The following is an 18017-nucleotide window of genomic DNA, read 5'->3' as shown; positions in this document are numbered from 1 at the left end:
GGTGAAGGTTTATTTTAGTTTAACGCTTAGCCAAGGAAGTTTGCAGTAACAGATGATCTAGAAACAGAATTAAACCCGCATTTGTGCTTCACAGGGTTTTTTGTTATTGTTTATTGCGAAAAAAACGCCTTACGCCTGACACCAGGTCCGTCAGTTTGGAAGAAGCCCCCAACGCTTTGCTACATCCTCCATAGGGGTGCTTGTTTTTCCATCTACGCGCTGCACTAAGAACAACTGCTTCTTTTATACATATAACTCGGCCAGAGATTTAATTATATTTGTCTCCAATTATTAATCTTACCACTTTTTCTTCTTAGCAATATCTTACTATTAAAAAAAAATTCCTATTTCCATTACTTTTGTAATCTCCATGAATTCTCTTCTGAAGCCTTCCCCCCGCCCCCAGCCTTGCCAATATATACTGTTCTTTATAAATGTGCTTGGTATTCAAACTTGTTGCCCTCCTTATCAGCTGTATCCTTGCGTACTGTGGTTTCCAAGGTTAACTACATTCCTTTGCCTTGAGATACATGCTTGTGGGTGTAGGTATAATCTAGGAGTAATCTTGCCAGGTAGTTTCTTGTCTTGCTGCATAAATAGTTTCTTGGAAAGAAAATACAAAAATTTGCTAAAAACTTCCGACAGAAGTAAACTTCTTTCCCCCCCTTTAACAGCTCTGTCTGGCAGTACACGATATTCCCACCAGAAAGGATGGGAAGATTAATGGCACTGTTCTGTAGCAGCTGCAGTTTGAGGACACAGACAAGACTTTAGAGCATGTGATACACAGTTGGAAAATAGCACGTTAAGTTCTTGGCACACAAACCCTTTTCAGGCCCAAAATAAAGGCAGAGATCACCAACATGATATACTTTTGACAGTTGCTCCAATTTAATATGTGTTAAATCAGGAGAGGTAGAAACCCCAGTCTGCTCCAAGAGCTATCAGCTTTTCCCCCATGCTCCTCTCCAGCACTTCCAAGGACGTCCTCTCCTCTAGCAGGGATGTGATGGCCAATATGCAGCTTATAAAACCCCAACGATCCTTCTCCACTGGTATTTAGCTCTGACATTCCCTGCTGCTCTTTTAAGACCTGACGAAGGGCTTGTGTGGAAGTTTCCTCCTACGCACCCAGCCAAGGAGATCTCCTCCCTACCCTCCAACAGCCTTGGCCTGGTACCTCCAGGCTTGGGTCTGCCAGGACATGGCCATCTCCATCCCTCTCCCCTCCCTGCCCTTGGGAAGGGGGAGAACTTGCAGCCCCCTCCAGGAGGGCTGGCAGGTGGCTGTGGCAGGGACTCCCCGGGGCCATGGGCACCAGCAGCCCCAGGCCACCCCACACCCGCTGGCTTGCAGCCCCTGGGCCCCAAAGGCAGGCCAGCCCCCCTCTCCCAGAGGCCCCCCCATACCTGCCAAGCCTTACCTGCTGGGCAGCTCCTCCCTGGCTCCATCGCCATGGGAACACAGGGCTCTTCCCCACGTTCTAGAAGACACCCTCCCTCCCCACTCCCACAAGGCTCTGACCCACATCTTCTCCCCACAGCAGCCACCTTCCCAGGAAAGCAACCCCACATCTTCCCCTGACCCCAGGCTCACTCCCCTATGCCCTCTTGCACCCCCCCCCCCCAAATCAGGAACCTCAGAGAAGAAATAAACAGGCCAAGGCGATTTTTTTTCCTCCCCTAATAGCAAAATATATTTCAACTGCTGTAATACAGTAGATTATAAACAGCTCTTCTGCATGACAGAACACGGTAGAGATTGCGTACACAGAACTGCTGGTGCCAGAGCTGGCAGCTGCTGGGCTGTCCTCTGCTTGCGCGCCTCTCCCCTGCCACCGCGGGCGAAGAGGCAGCGATGGCTTCTGGGCCCCGGCTGCAAGCACAGGGAGAAGAGACAAGGCTGAACTCGGCTGGCTCTGAGGTGCTGCGGAGAGCCGGATCGTATCCCTGGTATCCCTGGTGCCGCAGAGCGCATGGGCTTGCTCACAGCTCACGCTGGACCGCTGTCCTTCCAGCCCATCTACATTCAGAAGGCGGGAGCTCAAACAGTTCTGTTTTCCTTTAGTGGGCGGTGCTGATTCACATCATCCATGCCACTTCAAAGTAAAAAATACATCAGGATTTTCCCCCTCCCACCACAGCACATGTCTTATTCAGACGGCTGTCACGGGATAGCATTCAGTTAGCAGCTCAGATGCAGGACTGCTCCACCTCCGAAGGCTGGAAGCTAAATATCCCAACAGAAAGGACGTACTAGGCATGAAGACTCCGCACAGGTTCAGTTTTCATGAGAATAAGCTTATCCGCATGAAAACCGGGACGCCTTTCGCCATATTAATACTGATTTTTGTGATGTTATTGAGCAAGGAGCTGCAGCTGTACTGGCTGCCATTCCAAAGCTGGAGGCTTCCCCACCTCAAAACTGAGGGAGTTACCATGGAAGCAAGCTGCACAATCCTTGTGTTGGAAAGAACCACAGAAAACCAGTATATATTATTACTAAGAACTTGTAAAGGGCAGGTTGCGAACCTTAGCATCCTTGTTACTGACCAGAACACCGTACTGCCAGCTCTGGCACTCACAGCCTAAGAAAACACAAACAAACATGGTATAATTGATTCTAATTAAACAAGTAATGTGCAAAAGACTTAGTATTTCCCCTCCAGTACTCTTGAGAAAAATGAAAATAAGCCCACATTCAGAAGCAATTTAAAAAAACCCCATGAAATTGAAAGTAATCCCAATTGTTAATGCCCTGACAGCACGGTTGCCAGATGCCTTGATCTACAAGGCTAAAAACCTCAACCTGTCAAAAACTAAGACTAGTTCCAACAGCTGAGCATCCCTTTCTGGTTGCCTTTTACTTGCCAGATGCTCAAGCCCTCAGGCTTCAAACAGCGAGGATGCTGACACAGTAAATGCTGATATTCTTTATTAGGGGTATGACAGTGCCAGCTGCGAGGGAAACACCAAAACTTGGCACAAAGTGCCATGATTTGATCTCCTTTTGAGAACACTGAGACAGTAGCAAGACCTGACACAGGCATCGAGACGACAAATCAAGTCCCTAATCCATCACACCCTATTTGGGTGCAGTTACAGCTGTACGTAAGCCTTTTGAGCACAACTAAGTAGTACGGGACTGAATTTCATCCTATACTAAGGTGGTGACAAAGGTGTTTGGCCAAAGGGTGGGGTTTTTGTTTGTTTGGGTTTTTTTTCCCCAAAAAGGAAGCTTAGTTGCTCCAGCACTTCTGTCCCTTCCTCCCACAAAAGGTACAGTAAAAGATTTAGGGTTAATCAAACTGAATGAGGAGAAAGTAATCCCTTTCATTCTCAGGATTTTATATACTAATACTGCCAAGTTTGAGTATATACATGAAACCCTTCCTCCGAAATTCACCCAACTGTTTCAACAAACAAGTTCAGTAGGAGATATTTTCAGAAGAGAGCCACATGCGCAAACACTGTATTTGGCAAACTTGACCTGACACAGTGTCCTTTCTGGAGAGCGGGATTCCTTCTTACAGAAAACTGAAAACCTCGAAGAGTTTAACTATCGCCTAGCTTTCATGAAATTACTTTTAACTCAGGTCAGTAAAAACAGAAGCCCAAAAGACAGGCTTAAGTGGAGTGGGGGACAAGCCCATCAACAGTCCCAATACTGCCGGTACCAAACACCTAGGCTGCAGGTCAGTAAGGAAAAGCTGTTACCAAAAAGTGCCAATAAAGAACATTTGAGTAATTCAGAAATCCCTGTGACCAAAGTTAAGGTACCTCCATCAGGTTACCCTCCCTCCCCAATAACGGGAGCTGCAGTTCCAGTAAAACTGGAGAGATACGTACACTCTTGTGCTTGGCACCTGACAGAACAAGGAAGCCGAAGGGACTCTGCCTAACTGATAGATACTGAAACACCAAATTCACCTAACGCTTCTCCCTTTAGCGGTGTGTACGGGAGGACATCCTGCCTCTTCAGAAAGAAGAGGGCAATACCTAGGAAACCGATCTCGACCTGAAGTCCCCACTGACATCAGAGCAGTCACAGGCAGATGAAAAAGCAGCTCCAACTCCAGCCACTGCGCCAACCCTCATTTCCCACCGACAGTGTTAGAAGCTGCGACAACACACGTTGGCAAGAGGCACCGAGACGTGCTGGCATATCGAACTGGACGTAGCCATTTCAGATGAGATTCACTATGTACCTGTAAAGTCGATTGCGTTTTCTCACAGTTGGGTCATAGTATTTCAAATATTTCTTACTAAAGACAGCCTTAATAACTTGTATACCTTAAAGCACCTGCCAAATTAAAGCAAAAGCTCTTTTACAAGTTAATTGTGTTAAAGAATTGATTATCTGGAGCAAAAGAAAGAGCTAGAAGAAAAACTATGCCTCAAGTTGCAAGGGCCTTTAGAGAACAAAAATGCTGTAAGTTTGGAACTTAATGAATACAGAGAAAACAAATTTTCAGTGTAAAAAGTTATACAAAGACTGCACACACTATGGCCTGCTTCTGAACCTGATTCTCCAATGCAGCCACAAGTAAATTGACAATGCCTTCTTCCTTTGCCCATTTTAAATCTGTAGGCAGCCAACACACATAGAATACAGTTCAAAGCCATCCAGGAACACTTTGGCTATTTTCAGAGCAAGGAGGCAAATATCCTATTGCTCTGCCACTTGTCCACGTCATAGCCGCAGACAGGATCACAAAGAATAGAAGTTTTGTAGACACCCCATTACCAAAAGGGAGAAAAAAAAAAAGGATTGCAAAGGGATGACTAAGGAAGATGGACGGAGGCCAGCAATGCGCTACTAGCAAATCTGACTAGACTATCTATTGTCCAGAAGAGCAGCAACTTGGGGGGACCCCTGGATGAGTAGGATTCCAGTAGACTCCACCTTCAGCTCAATGTTTTACTGGCATGGAAATGGCTCAAAGTGGGACAGCATGTAGTAGATGCTGCCTATGAAGCCTGTTGCAATCCAGGTCAACTGGTTTGCCTCAGTAATGTTTAAAAAGTTACAGTTTCTCCCCAATAATCAGGAAGCACAACTTCCCTTAGAAAAAGTCCGTAGTGAATTAGGTCATTGGTCCAAATACTTGGAGGACAACTCTGATTTTCTGTGATGATGACAGGGCCAGAGCATACCATTTTTACAGCTTCATATGACACGACCAGGAGCGTGGTTTTAAGTAGTCCAGGAACGTGGGCTGCAAAACATGAAGAGGCAGTAAGTTAGTCACAGGCCAACAGCACCAGCTGTGGTCTGCTGAAGTCAAACCTCCCTAACAGGAAAGATCAAACCGCATTTTCACATCCTGCAACCCTATTCTTACCCTCACTAAACAGTGCGTGGAAGTGTAGCTACAGCTACAGTCACAAGCTGTTTGCCTGACATCCACCTTAACCCCAGTTCTGACACGCCAGCTGAACGCTGTGTCTAGTAGCATATTCTATCAGGAAGCCAGTCATTTACGATGACAACCTCTTAAGTGAGGAGAATCAAACTTAAAATAGAGTTTGCCTGAGGACACCTTTGGTTAAAAATGACATCAACTAGGACAGCAAGAAGTTTTATGTAGAATAGAATCTGGTATCAAGAAAATGAGTTCCAAGTCAGAAAGTAACACCAACAAAACCCCAAATTGACCATTTGTAGGCAACCAATTCTCGCTGCCACCCACTCTAGCCTGGGAGGGGCACAATAGGCCCAGTTTTTGTGGGCCTCCTAGAAGGGTTTCTCCTGACCTCATTGGCCAAGTGCTGCAGTTCCATTTACACAGCCTGAATGGGCTAGTGTACTCTCAAGTAGTGGCTTATGTCCTCAGAGATGTGGGAAAAACACCCTCAGTTTCAAGTAGTGAAATACCATCAGCATAGGAAGAGCACTAATGAAAGAACTCCTGTTAGAAAAAGCTTTCCTAGATTCTCCACAGTTTCTAGACTAAGTAACTCCTAATGAACAGCACACTGCCCAGAAGGCTTGTGCCATTTAACATCTGCCCTGTCCCCACAGCAAGAAAGGACAGGCCACTTGCACGGTCAGTTATCCCACAGGAAAGGTCAGTCACTCACATTTTCCATAGGGCAGTACTGGCGGGCATACCACTCCTGGCTGTAGAGGCAGATGATGACACCTTGGCCCAGAAAGAGGGATGTCCACATGATCACGTTCCAGATGGGCCCTTTCCGACGGTCATTAAGGATGAAGTTGAAGAGCACTGGAAAGAGGTGAAACGAGAAGCATCGTTCAGAAACAAACTGAGGATTAAAGAATCAAAGACCAACTGATTTCACTCCCTCCACTTAATCTCTGGAGCAACAAGCCTGCTCTGTGAGCTCAGTATAGTGCAAGAAAATCTGATTATGCTTGGCAGTAGAGCAAATACTGTGAGTCGATTCTGACATTTACTTCTGATAAGTCTGCCAACAAGCCAGCCCAGCTGTATGCCTCTGTAGATCAATGTTGTTTGTGTTATGCTGGTGACCAAGACAGGCTGGCAGAGGTGACCTAGAATTTATTAGAGCCCGCTAACTCATTCTAACTCAAAACCCAAAATGAAATGCAAGAGCTCTAACTTCTAAATAGGCTCTCTTGCTCACTGCAGTGGCAAAGTAACACTTGTCTTAAACTGTGACTTTCGGGACACGGTTTAGTGGGCACAGAGGTGTTGGGTTGATGGTTGGACTTGATGATCTCACAGGTCTTTTCCAACCTTAATGATTCTGTGAAAGAGGAAGTCTTCCAACCTGCTGACATACAGCAATTCAACTAAGGCTTGCCAAAGAGGAAGCAGTGTTATTAAAACATGTACAGTGTCACATGAACAGCAGTATATCATATATAGCTCTCTTCGTCTCGATCAATACCTTGCTCATCAATGTCCCAAGCTTGCAAACCCAGTGTGTGTGTGTGTGTATATATATATATATATGTCTCTACTGAGCTACTTAGCTGCAAAAATCCATTCACAAAGTTTGGACCCACAATTGCAACTCTTGGACAAGAAACAGTTCTGTGTGTTAGTGCCTAAAGAACAACTGGCATCATTACCAGAAGGGCAAGGCATGCTTGTTTAAAAAAAAAAAAGCCACAAACCCCACAACCCACTCATACTCTCTCCTGGGAACTTACTTCCAAAGCACATGAACAGGCAAAAGAGAACTGGGTAGAAGTATCCAAAGCAGATGCTCAGAACATATTCGTGCACAGCAGCTGATACTGTGAAGACAGATAGCATAGCTGCTGCTTTGAACTTCTTACCAAAAAACTGGAAGAGAGAAGAATACCAAGTATTATAAGCTATTCTGCTGTGGTTTTAGTTTGGTTGTTTCAACATTGGGGGTTTTTTAACCTGAGCTAAGAAAAGCCTCCTCCAGCCAAGAGGCATAAATGAAATGCTTTACAAAGTACCTCTGATTTTAGGTGGTTTTCTTCAGGCGTATTTCTGGTCTCCTGCATAAAGTACTCAGGTTGAGCCCACTCATGAAATATCTACCATAGCTCATCAAAATAGTGCAACATGAGTTCAGGCTGTTGAGTCAATCCTTACACTTACGCCTCAGACCCACATTTTGCACACATTAAAGACTTGAAAATGAGCAACGGATCTCTAAAAAGCACAGCAGCTACCCACAACAGCTGAGGCAAGACATTTTTGTGCTTCTCAATGCACAGTGACGCTGCATCTTGACAAATGTACTGTCTTGCTCGGTGGTTAAGTGTTTAATTAACAAAAAGAATACATCTGCTTATTACTCACCCAAAGGAAGTCCCTGTAGGCATAGTAATAGAGCCAGTCATGTACTACCACATTCCAGGTCCGGTAGTAGTTTGCATAGGAAGTGGAGTTCCACCAGTCCTGAAAGCACAGTTGAAAGATTATAAATCTAAGTAAGCATAAAACATTCTACAGGTCTTTTCTGAGATATCAAGTTGAAAAATATTGATCAGAATAATTCCAAGCTAATACAACAAGTTGCACTGTGAAATAATGCATTCCATTGCAGTTTCAACATCCTACTCTGTATATCCAAGTTTGGTTTTATCCCAAACTGCAGTGGCTGAGATAACAGAATAAAGAGAGTCGTAACAGAGCTATTGGGTAGGCCTGCTGGCTGGTTCTATTTGTGCACAGGGTATATTACCTTACAAACAATTCAGACTGCCAAGCAGAAGTCAGACCCGTTCTACAGCACAGCAACAAACTTAAGCCCTAACAGCATGAAACAAGCAAAACCCTGTGGATGCTTTGGTAAAACAATCTTCAGTTGCCCCCTCTTTCCTTTTCATTAGGAAAATGAATTTTAGGAGCTTTATAAAGCTTGCTTTACAACTCCTGCTTCTTACCTTGTAGAACATCCTATCTGCAAAGCGCAGCATCTCAGCAAATGCATTAAGCCAACAGTGAAGGAATGCAAAGAAAACCAGGAAGAGTATCAGTACACCTAGAAACAAGGTAGATTCAGACCGGTTTTGCAGTGTTTTCTCTCAGCTATAAGCAAGAACATGTAATGCACTCAAGACTGTTCTCACAGGCACTGGCACAGATGAGCTTTGTGCTACCTATACAAAAGAGTAAAAGCATTTCAGTTTCTTACCACAGAGGGCAGTGGCAAGGTTGCCACGGAGCTTAGAACTTGGCTTTGAAGACAGTTAAATTCAAACCCAAGCTTTTCTTTTGTGCTGCTGACTCTAAAGTTTAACACCATAATGCTGAAGTCTGCCCACAAGACCTCCTTTGCTGATCTTTGCCTATCACGAATGCATCTCATATGAGGCACTTGGCCTCTCTTCCACCTCTTCCATAAAGATATAGTCACTCATGAATCCGGGTCTTACCTGGCAGAATGGAATTGAAGATGCAGAGGACCAGCCCTCGAAGATTGAAGGTTTCTTGACTACTGTTGCGGAACTGAGGAATGCAGAGTCTCACAAAAATGTAGTAGGCATAGAAAAGTGAACCAAGCACCTGGAACAGAAAGAAAAAAGTCTGACTCGAAGAGAAATGCACAATTAACACATTACCGCTTGACAGCTCTAGGAAAAGAACAGCAGCTGCCAACACATGTCAAAATAATTTATTTTACATTGCTGCTAATAAACTTCCCTAAGGGTCCAGGCGAAAGTAAGCCACAGCCAAGCATGTTGACAGCCAGGAGCAAAATCAACTTGTCTTTTCTACTACAGCAGCTGCAAGTTTCTCCTAGTCCTATCAACTCGGAAGTTATAACACAAAAGATTTATGCCAACGCCAAAGTAAGTGGGGAAGGTACCCTGCGATCTAGGTCCAAGACAAGGGAAGAAATAATTGAAAAATACTTACTGTAGTTAAATCTAATATTAAAGCTTACTTTTCTTTTATCCCAAAGGAAATGTTTACAGGCCAAATCACCTCAGCCCTTCTCTGGCTCATGAACCCATGTTCTGGAAGTTGAGGTCAAAATGCAAGCCACTGCTTTAAACACTCTGACTGCTGTAAGCCAGGTGTGTGCTTTGTCACCCTCATTTGTCAAAGAGCGGGCAGCCAAAGGCCTTTTCATGCTTTGTGTTTTGTTTGTTTTGCTTTTGTTTTGTTTAAAAATACAAATGCATCCTGTGACAGTAAGAGTTTCAATCACACAAAGCCATTACTTGGAAACACACCCACAGGAAGCTATCGAAGCTCATGTCCAGACAGATATGAAGATCAGGTCAGCCTTGAGCTCAAATAAGCCCTGAAGAGTTGGACTCCAGGCCTCATTATTTCAAAATTGGTCTGAATATTGTGCAGACAGGTAGCTGTGCCAGTGCATTACAATACAACATCAGTGTAAAGAAAGAGGGCCAGAGAATGGATATTGCTCCCCACGCACACATGCAGCTTTTGTTTGTATGGAATGGAGTCTAAAGGCTTGTTTAAGCAAGGATTTTTTTTTTTCTTGACACAACCATTACTGTAGCAAGATCACTTTCTTTTTTTAATCACTATTATTTTCCAGTAAGCCCACTCCAAGTAAACAGCAATTTCCTGCCAAAGGAAGAACTGTTTAGCAACACAGTTTAGATGATCTCCGAAACGATATTCTTCAGAAAGCCGCACTACTCACCTGTGCAAACTTGGTAGCTACATAGCCCCATCTTATTACAGGATTCCTAGGAAAAAAGAATGCACGATATCATACCTAAATAGGACCTCAGAGCAGCAAAAACCTCCCTTCAATTATTGGTTTTACTATTCTGAAAAATACTGTTTTTCAAATTTGAGTTCTTATCTCTTGACATCCAAGAAGAGATGTCTGCCTAAATTGCTGGTTCCTCACTTTGACCTACAGCAGGACAACTTTGGCAATTCCATAAATGGAAAAGCATCTGGAGGGCAGCATTATGCAATGACGTAGGAGGCTGTGATCTGCCCGATACGCACGTTAAGGACTGCTGACTTGACACTGTCAAAGTGCAACCCAGCAGAGTACAGAAAAGTTTGGCAGTTCCCAGTTTTAAAGGCTTCAGCCTACTTCCCCAAGTTCAAGAGACAGGGCTGCTTATTAGCACCACATAACACACAAGCCTGCTGCAGGAACTGTGCATCACTAGATATTCAGTAGCAAGTTCTTCATTTGCTTCACTGCAAGTGCACTTCCCAAAGAAATAAAACCAGAACTGTAAAGTCAAAATACTGTTAGCATTAGAGAGTTTTCATGACCAAGTCCTGCTCTTGACAGGTTACTGACTTAGAGCTTTCATAAAGATGTGGTTAACTCATAAATGGGATAGATCACATCCAGAGATGCTTAATATTGGCTTTAGTTTTCAGACTACCTTAATGCTCTATTAGTGTTGCTCACATTACCTGGGATAGTTGTCTCTGTAGATGAGGGTGGGGGCAAAGAGGAAGTACAGGTATTGAGAAATTCTGGGAATAGGTACTGTGCCTGGAAGAGGGGGAGATAAAAAAAAGAACACTTCGCAATCTTTCTACTTACTATGGTTTGCTTTCCCCAGTACCCTTTCACAACATACAACCCTTGTCACCTCAAAAAACATCAATCTGGAACTAAAGGTATGGAATTTGCAGAGAATAAAACAAAGTAGGCCTATCAGATGGTATTGTCCCCAAGGAGCATAGTTAACAAGTGAGGGTGACTAACAGGTAGTGCAGTGCTAACACCTTGGTATCACGTTTCCTTTCCTCCTAGGGAAGACGAAGCTGTAAGGCCTGCATCAACATGCGGGTTCACCTTCAGCTCTAGCATGCCTTGCTGAAAGGGCTTCTGTGCTTCTACAATTGCTGTCATTTCAACTAGAGCACTGAACTGCAGGTGTGCAGACAGCCTCTACGCACTTTTTGCTCCTAAAAGCAGAAATAGGGAGTCCTGATGAAGCAAGACTTAAGACACAAGAGATGACTTCAACCTGAACAACAGTCCAGCTCATTGCCCAATACCGAATGAAAAGGTTCAGGCTGAAATCATGATGCAGAAGGCCAGCCTAGAGCCTCATCACCTGCCCATCCAAAGTCACCTACTCAAATCCTATCTCTCCAATTCATGAGGCTAGCTCAAAGGAATGGGGGGCAAAACAAGAGCTGGTTATGCCCTGCTGCCAAAAAAACAGTAGGGCAAGTTACTCACTGGACTTGTCCTTTACAGAGGACATGACTCTGGGTACATTCTCCCGCACAAATGAATGAGCCTTCATAACAAGACGAACCTGTAAGACGGAGAGAATATCAGTTTAATATTCTCATTTTCTCAACTTCCCAATAAAGACTGGATCAAGCACTTTAAGGGAACACCTTCAACATCTTGGTTTCTCTCCAATTTACTCTTTTTACAAGGAAAGGGCTGCTTCCTTGGCCCACAAGCCTGTTTAACTGACATGAATTCAGAACACTGCAAGGTGAAAAATGCAGTAACAATCATGACTCAGGAGAGTCAAAACACATCTCATTTACACTCACAAAAGCTCACAAGACCACAGAATACACAAGGACTCTGAATCACACCAGTAAGTCACCAACCAATTAACATTAAAATTGAAGCAAAACCCCCTATCTATTTCAACAGGCCAGTGTGTTCCAAAGTCTTCAAAACAACTCCTTGAAGTTAGATGTGTTCTACAGTAATTACCACTGCATTGGAATAAGGTGATGCCACACATAAATAGTCTCTGAAGGACCAAAAGGAGGGCTAGTCCAAAGTTAATTCTTCAAGCCTACACTCTCATCTCTGGCCATACTTGCTTTAACCTGATGGTCTGACCAGTCATCCATACTCTTCCCTGCCGAAAAAGAAAATTCCACTTTCAATAGAGTTCTGACTACAAGACAAAGACAGTTTCTTCTTGGGAACAGAAAAGGAAACAAGAACCGCTTGTTGACTATGTACTTTCCCTTTTAAAAAACAAAAAGGCATGTTACAGCCTCCTTGTGAACTATGCCACAACAGGTTCTTAAAATTGGTTTTAAGCATTTAGCATCCACAACACAACTAGAAATAAATGGAATTTTAGCCTTCAAGTATGTTCTGAAAAAAACCACAGAAAATCTTAAATACACGGTAAAAAACCCAAGTGGTTTCCAGGTCAAAATGCAGTTTATTATGTACTTTTTCTCGTTAGACTTGCTGCATATAAGCATCTTCAAGTCAAAGACAAACTCCATCCAGACCCCTGGCTCAATTTAATGAGCAAAAGCAACATTTGACTCCTTAGGAAAGAGGACCCTCTCCATTTTGAACATAAGATTCAATATATCCAGAGATACTGGGTAGGGACCTACCTGTTCCAGTATTACAATAAAACGGGAAGCCGGAGGCAGGGCATATGATAGAGCAATATAGGTTGGTCCAAATCCAAGCCCAGCTGTTTGGAAGAGCGTGAACAACATCCCATAGAAAAGAGAGCGGATTACACGATGGGAGGAACTGCAGTAGCCTTGGGCCCACCAGACGAAAAGGTTGTATGGAACAGTAACTGTGGCACAGAACATGCACAGCCAAGTACAGAAGACGACTGGGAACTTTCCAAAAACAAAGACCAAGAGATCAAATCCTAGGACCAGCCTAGAAGGCACAAGGAAAGAGACAATATTCAGTGTCCGTTGTTTCATTAGAAATACTTCTACTCCACTAAGTGGCTACAAAATCCAAAGCTTCCAGATCATAATTGTTTGACAGTCTAGATAGAAGTGACTGTGGCAATTTTCAGCTCAGAAACAGAGGGCTGTCTGTGGCAGATTTAAGTGACCACCCAACAAGCACATCAGAAAATAAGAGATGAAGGATTCATGCCATCAATGCTGTCAGACACAGCTTACCTTCAAATCCCACAGGGCTTAAGCACATCTTTAAGATCAGCATGTGCTTTAAGAGTACACTCAAGCTCATCCCTGCTAAGAACGAGCACATGACTAAACGATCCACTGCTGAACCAGGGTCCGAAAGAGCTTTTGGGGAACACTCCCAAGACATCATCACTATTACGTTAAGAATCAGTTCTTCCCAGGAGTTTAACACCTACAGAGGCTTTTTCCCCACCTCTATAGGTGTGAGGTATTTTAACATCTAGCACTCAAACCTAATTTAATTCTTTGTAAAAACTGTAGACATTGCATGTGGATTCAGCGCAGAAGTCACCCAAAAGGCTTAGAGTCATTAGATGGTCAGTCCAAATATGTCCATGTGGTATGGACCAGGTACTTTATTTCACTAATTGAGCTTAAAACATAAGGGCATAAACAAAAGGATGTTCAACCTTACTGGCTATCAAAGTCACCAGAGCTTACTCCTACACATAAGCAGCTCTTCTAAACCAAGGTTAGAAGAGAAGGTAGTACAGAGTACACCAACACAATTTATTTGTTTTAATTGAGCGGAGGCTCCATTGCAAACTAGATCCAAATTATCAGATCTAGCTGAGAACATGACAATGTTTTTTTCATTTTTTAAAAATTAATCAGAGAATCCAGCCCTATTAGTTGACTTCAGGGGTAAATACCTATTCTCCCCGAATGTCCATACACTATTAAGTTAGGATCAGCTAAACAATATTCAATAATGCACGAGACTGGTCTTATACCTAGACCAGAGGGACAATAATTATAACCAAGATACAGCTCTAGTTTTGTACACTGAAGATCAGATAAGATCATCAAGATAAACATGTAATCCTACTTGTTTACATGGGATATAGCTTGCCAAAAAGATACTATTTAAAGCAACAAGCAAGTGTGAGGAAAGCAGTCTTTCACAATCTTGTTCAGAACTGGCTACCTGCAAAGCACAATCTTAACAGAGGCTGTGCCAATATCCTTGAGATTTTTTTCCCCAGGAAAAACAACAAGTTCTGTTTTCATTTAAGCACAAGTACACTGTTCCAGAACTGTCATTTTTAAACAGAGGAAGCACTGCTGAAGTATTTAAAGTTCTTCTAAACACAATCCTCCTTCAAGCAACACAAGCAGCTGAAAGCTACTGTTTCATTAAATATATTCAACTACAGCAGTCCACATTCAATGATGACCCCTCCCTTTTGCCAGCCTTGTGATGAACCAAGCACCTTAGGCCAAACTGCACTGGCCATGATTCTCATGGAATACACGAATCTATAGGATTTTTCCTAACATCTAGCTATCTGATTTGAAATGACCATATCGCCTCAACAGGAATTCAAACATATATTTTTAAGTTGAACCCCCCCCACCCCCCACCCCGGCTTCCAGCAACATCCCAAAGAAGGATTCCCCCTTCTTTCTGCACCATTCTGCAGTTTCATGTACCTCTGGTGCTTGGGAAGCGAGCATTTCCCAGCCCTGGTCCCTGTCTTTCCAAAGCATTCTTACCTTCCTTCATCAATGAAGTCTACTAAAAGTGTGCTGAGGATGAAGACAATGAGAAGAGCGATGAACATGTGGTAGATTGTCCTGATGTGACTGACTTCAAACAGCTCACTAAGGGAGAGATTCAAATGCTATCAGGGCATTCGCATAGCACATCACACCTCCAGTCTGTCAGCTTTCAAAGTGTTTCACAGTAAAATAAGGTGACATCACTGCCATCCCAATTCAAAAGACTGAAGTTAACACACAATTTGGGTGCCAGTCTACACAGATACTTCCCCGGTTTATCCTCAGAGAAAGGATAATTAACCATTATCTTAGTGGTACTGAGAGGACTGTAATTAAGGTTTACATTTGGAAAGCCTGCAAGCTGTAGTAGAGATGTTTTATAAAGGAACAGAGAAGCTTAAACGGATTAGTCCACAGGGGTTTGAACATAAGACTGCTGGTGGTGGTGGGGAGAGTACCTCAAAGCAAAGGCTACTTAGTTTGCTGCCAAGGGTATTTTCAGTCAATTTAATAGAAAATGTGAAGTTACTTACTCCAAGAGGGACCTTCTGGCAGTAAAGATCTTCCCATGTTCTGGAGGAGCTCTCAAGGTCCTGCAAACAAAGAGGAGAACATTTGAGACAAGAAAGGAAATAAAGCTTCCAGGAAACATAGCCTTGTTATAGGGACAGCTTAAAACTGACTTACTTGGCTTTGTGCAGTTCCTTCTCTGCACAGGAAGCTGGGAAGAGGGAGGCTGAAGATGAGGAATCCAGGAGTGCCGATTTTGCCACCAAACTGTTCACAAACTCTGTGAAGTGACTGTCCACTTCCTTCATGAAAGCTGGCTTCAGTTGCTGATAGAGTGAAAACACAGCAGAAAGTTGTTTTGACTCTCTGGATATATTTTCACAAAATATTTATATTCCTTTTTATCCCAGAGCAGGACAGAGCAAGGCATCAAGAAAACATTCCTGTACCATCTGCCAACAGTCAGAGCCAACTTGGACAACATCAGGGGCTTATCCCAGCCTGTTCACACACCTCAGGCCAGAGGGCTTTGAATAATGTTTATCTTCTCTATCAGATGCAACACAGAGGAGCAAAGTTAACATACTGATCTTAATATATTGTCTGGAGCAACTGTTATTTCACATATTTTATGGTGCCAAGAAGGTTGAGCCAAACTTAATACATGAGCCCCAGAAAACATTTCTTATTTTTAACCAGAGTTACATCTTCAGCATACAAAACAAGTACAAACAAGATTTACTTTTTAGCCCACTAGTGTTATTGAGGGGAAAAATGGACCTTTTCACACCTGTGGCTAAGCAATCACCATTGATGTTCTCACATATTAACACAGAAGCGATCTCAATGACATGAGTGCAGGAAGAAGGATCAAATCTACGCTTCCACTGCTACCACCGTTTGGATGCAACCTTTCATGTACCACTGAAAACTACAGAATGCAAAGAAAAATTTCACTAAAGCAACAAAACAGGGTAACATTGCAAAGCATTAAGACCGAACAGTGAGAGAGACAAAACTGGTTGGCAGTAAGACTGAAGTTCAGGGTTCAAATATCCCAGTTGAACCTCCTACGCTCCCTTTTCTTCAGACTGCTTTATACAGGTTATCTTCTCTATTACAGCCAGTTGTGACAAAGTTGCACCATCTTTAGCATATTCATATTTTTCTTCCCATTTTATTAGACAAAGGCAACTTCCGAAGCATCTGGTTTACTAGAGACCTTGACTTCTAAGGGTGCATGAAAAAGCACAGATGAGCATCCCCGCCTCTACCATTTTTTTGGAAAAATGCACTGATACAGTGCAAAAAAAGGAGATAATCAGCTATGGATAAAGCATAGACCACCCTGGTCAAAGACTGCTTGCTTCACCTGGTAAAAAGTTTCTTTTCTAGAAAGGAAAACATTAACTAACCCTCCTAAAAATAAGTTATCCAGACAAGGACGATAATTCATCTTCAAAAGGCAGATTGTAAAACACTAAGACGTTTTCATATCCCTTTTGTCTTGCCTGAAGACTAGCACATGTAATTCATTCCTGTATTTTCCTGTCTGCAATATAGTTGGATCTGCTATTTGGTCTCATAACATGAGCTTTCAAAGACCTGATCTCCCACATCCCAGGCAGAGTTTTTGAACTAGATGCATTTAGAAGAAACTGAAAAAACAAAACGTTTGAAGTTACTTATTTCTGCAGAAAGTGCTACACTGAGCTCTGGATAGCTCTTTGCTGTGGTGCAAATTCTCTTACTCTTCATATGCAGAGAGGATCCTGCGATCTGCACAGTGGCGTAAGTGTTATTCTTATGACTATAAAAAAAGCAGGCACAATTAATTCCCTCAAGGAAAGAAAAAGGCAACATGCGTTCATTGTGTTTCAGTGAGAACTTCGGGTATCTAAAGATCCTAAGGTCTCTGGCACTTCAGAAGACAGTGATTTATAAGACTTTTGAGAATTCTGTTCCATAATGTCAAGTCCTCAGACACCAAATGGTTTTCCCAATACTTGAGCCTAGTGATGAAGCATGGCTGAAAGCTAACCCCCAAGTTCCTGAACCACAAGCCTTTCTAGAATGCTCTGCCATATAGCCATCATCTTCATCACAGGAAATAAGTAATTTCTTGAAACTTGCCTAAAATCTAACTGCATACTGTGTTTTGTTTTTTTATGCCAGTGTCTATTGGCAACATTTGTCTGACCATCCTTTTGCCTGGGATTTTTCAAGTTTGCCTCCAGATTCAAGGCCCAAGTCTTCCTACATGGTAACTACATATTATTTCATCTAGTCTTCCTACTGATCAGCTGCTTAAGAAACATGTACGTTCCCTGATCAGCTTCAGAACTTCCCAACTGCTACCTGTTTTCTAATCTTTAAGGCTGAAAAGTAACAAAACCAAGAAATCCATTTTCAAGGAGGGAAAGAAAGAGCCTGGAAGTTGTACACAAAAATTATGCCTCCTCGAAAAGGCATTTTTGACACTTGAGCTCATTTGTCAGTGAATGTTTATGTTTCAGGGCCTAACTATTATGCTAAAGAAAGCTGGAGCAGCATTGGTTTTGCTATGGAGGAACAGGCACAAAGTCTATGAAAGGAAGGAAAAGCCAGATAACCGAAACAGAATCTGTTAGCTCTAAGCTGCAGCAGTGATATGTTTACCTCTTACACAGAG

At 43.0% G+C, this 18017-nt stretch overlaps 1 protein-coding gene across 1 annotated transcript; it reads right to left on the bottom strand.

The window, feature by feature from the left end:
- Positions 1 to 1770: 1770 nt before the first annotated feature.
- SOAT1 (sterol O-acyltransferase 1) lies at positions 1771 to 15672 on the bottom strand. Its single transcript, XM_059821671.1, has 13 exons — positions 15524 to 15672; positions 15370 to 15429; positions 14831 to 14938; positions 12770 to 13052; positions 11622 to 11700; positions 10841 to 10922; positions 10098 to 10143; positions 8851 to 8980; positions 8359 to 8456; positions 7772 to 7870; positions 7144 to 7279; positions 6084 to 6229; positions 1771 to 5218 (listed from the first exon to the last, which is right to left on the bottom strand). Exons 1-13 carry the CDS (start codon positions 15652 to 15654, stop codon positions 5162 to 5164), a joined length of 1455 nt encoding a protein of 484 aa, XP_059677654.1. The 5' UTR covers positions 15655 to 15672; the 3' UTR covers positions 1771 to 5161.
- Between the last annotated feature and the right edge of the window lie 2345 nt (positions 15673 to 18017).

Source organism: Gavia stellata, chromosome 10, assembly GCF_030936135.1.
Source record: "Gavia stellata isolate bGavSte3 chromosome 10, bGavSte3.hap2, whole genome shotgun sequence".
NCBI lineage: Eukaryota > Metazoa > Chordata > Aves > Gaviiformes > Gaviidae > Gavia > Gavia stellata.
This window is presented reverse-complemented; position numbering and strand designations above follow the sequence as displayed.

What these genes read in the sequence shown, in the direction of transcription:
- SOAT1 (XM_059821671.1), bottom strand. Translation starts at nt 15,654, where the DNA reads ATGAAGGAAGTGGACAGTCACTTCACAGAGTTTGTGAACAGTTTGGTG. An exon ending in CTCTGTAAAGGACAAGTCCA is followed by an intron (nt 10,923 to 11,621) that starts GTGAGTAACTTG and finishes CCCCTCTTCCAG; the next exon opens with GCACAGTACCTATTCCCAGA. An exon ending in CAGATAGGATGTTCTACAAG is followed by an intron (nt 7,871 to 8,358) that starts GTAAGAAGCAGG and finishes CTGTGCTTTCAG; the next exon opens with GACTGGTGGAACTCCACTTC.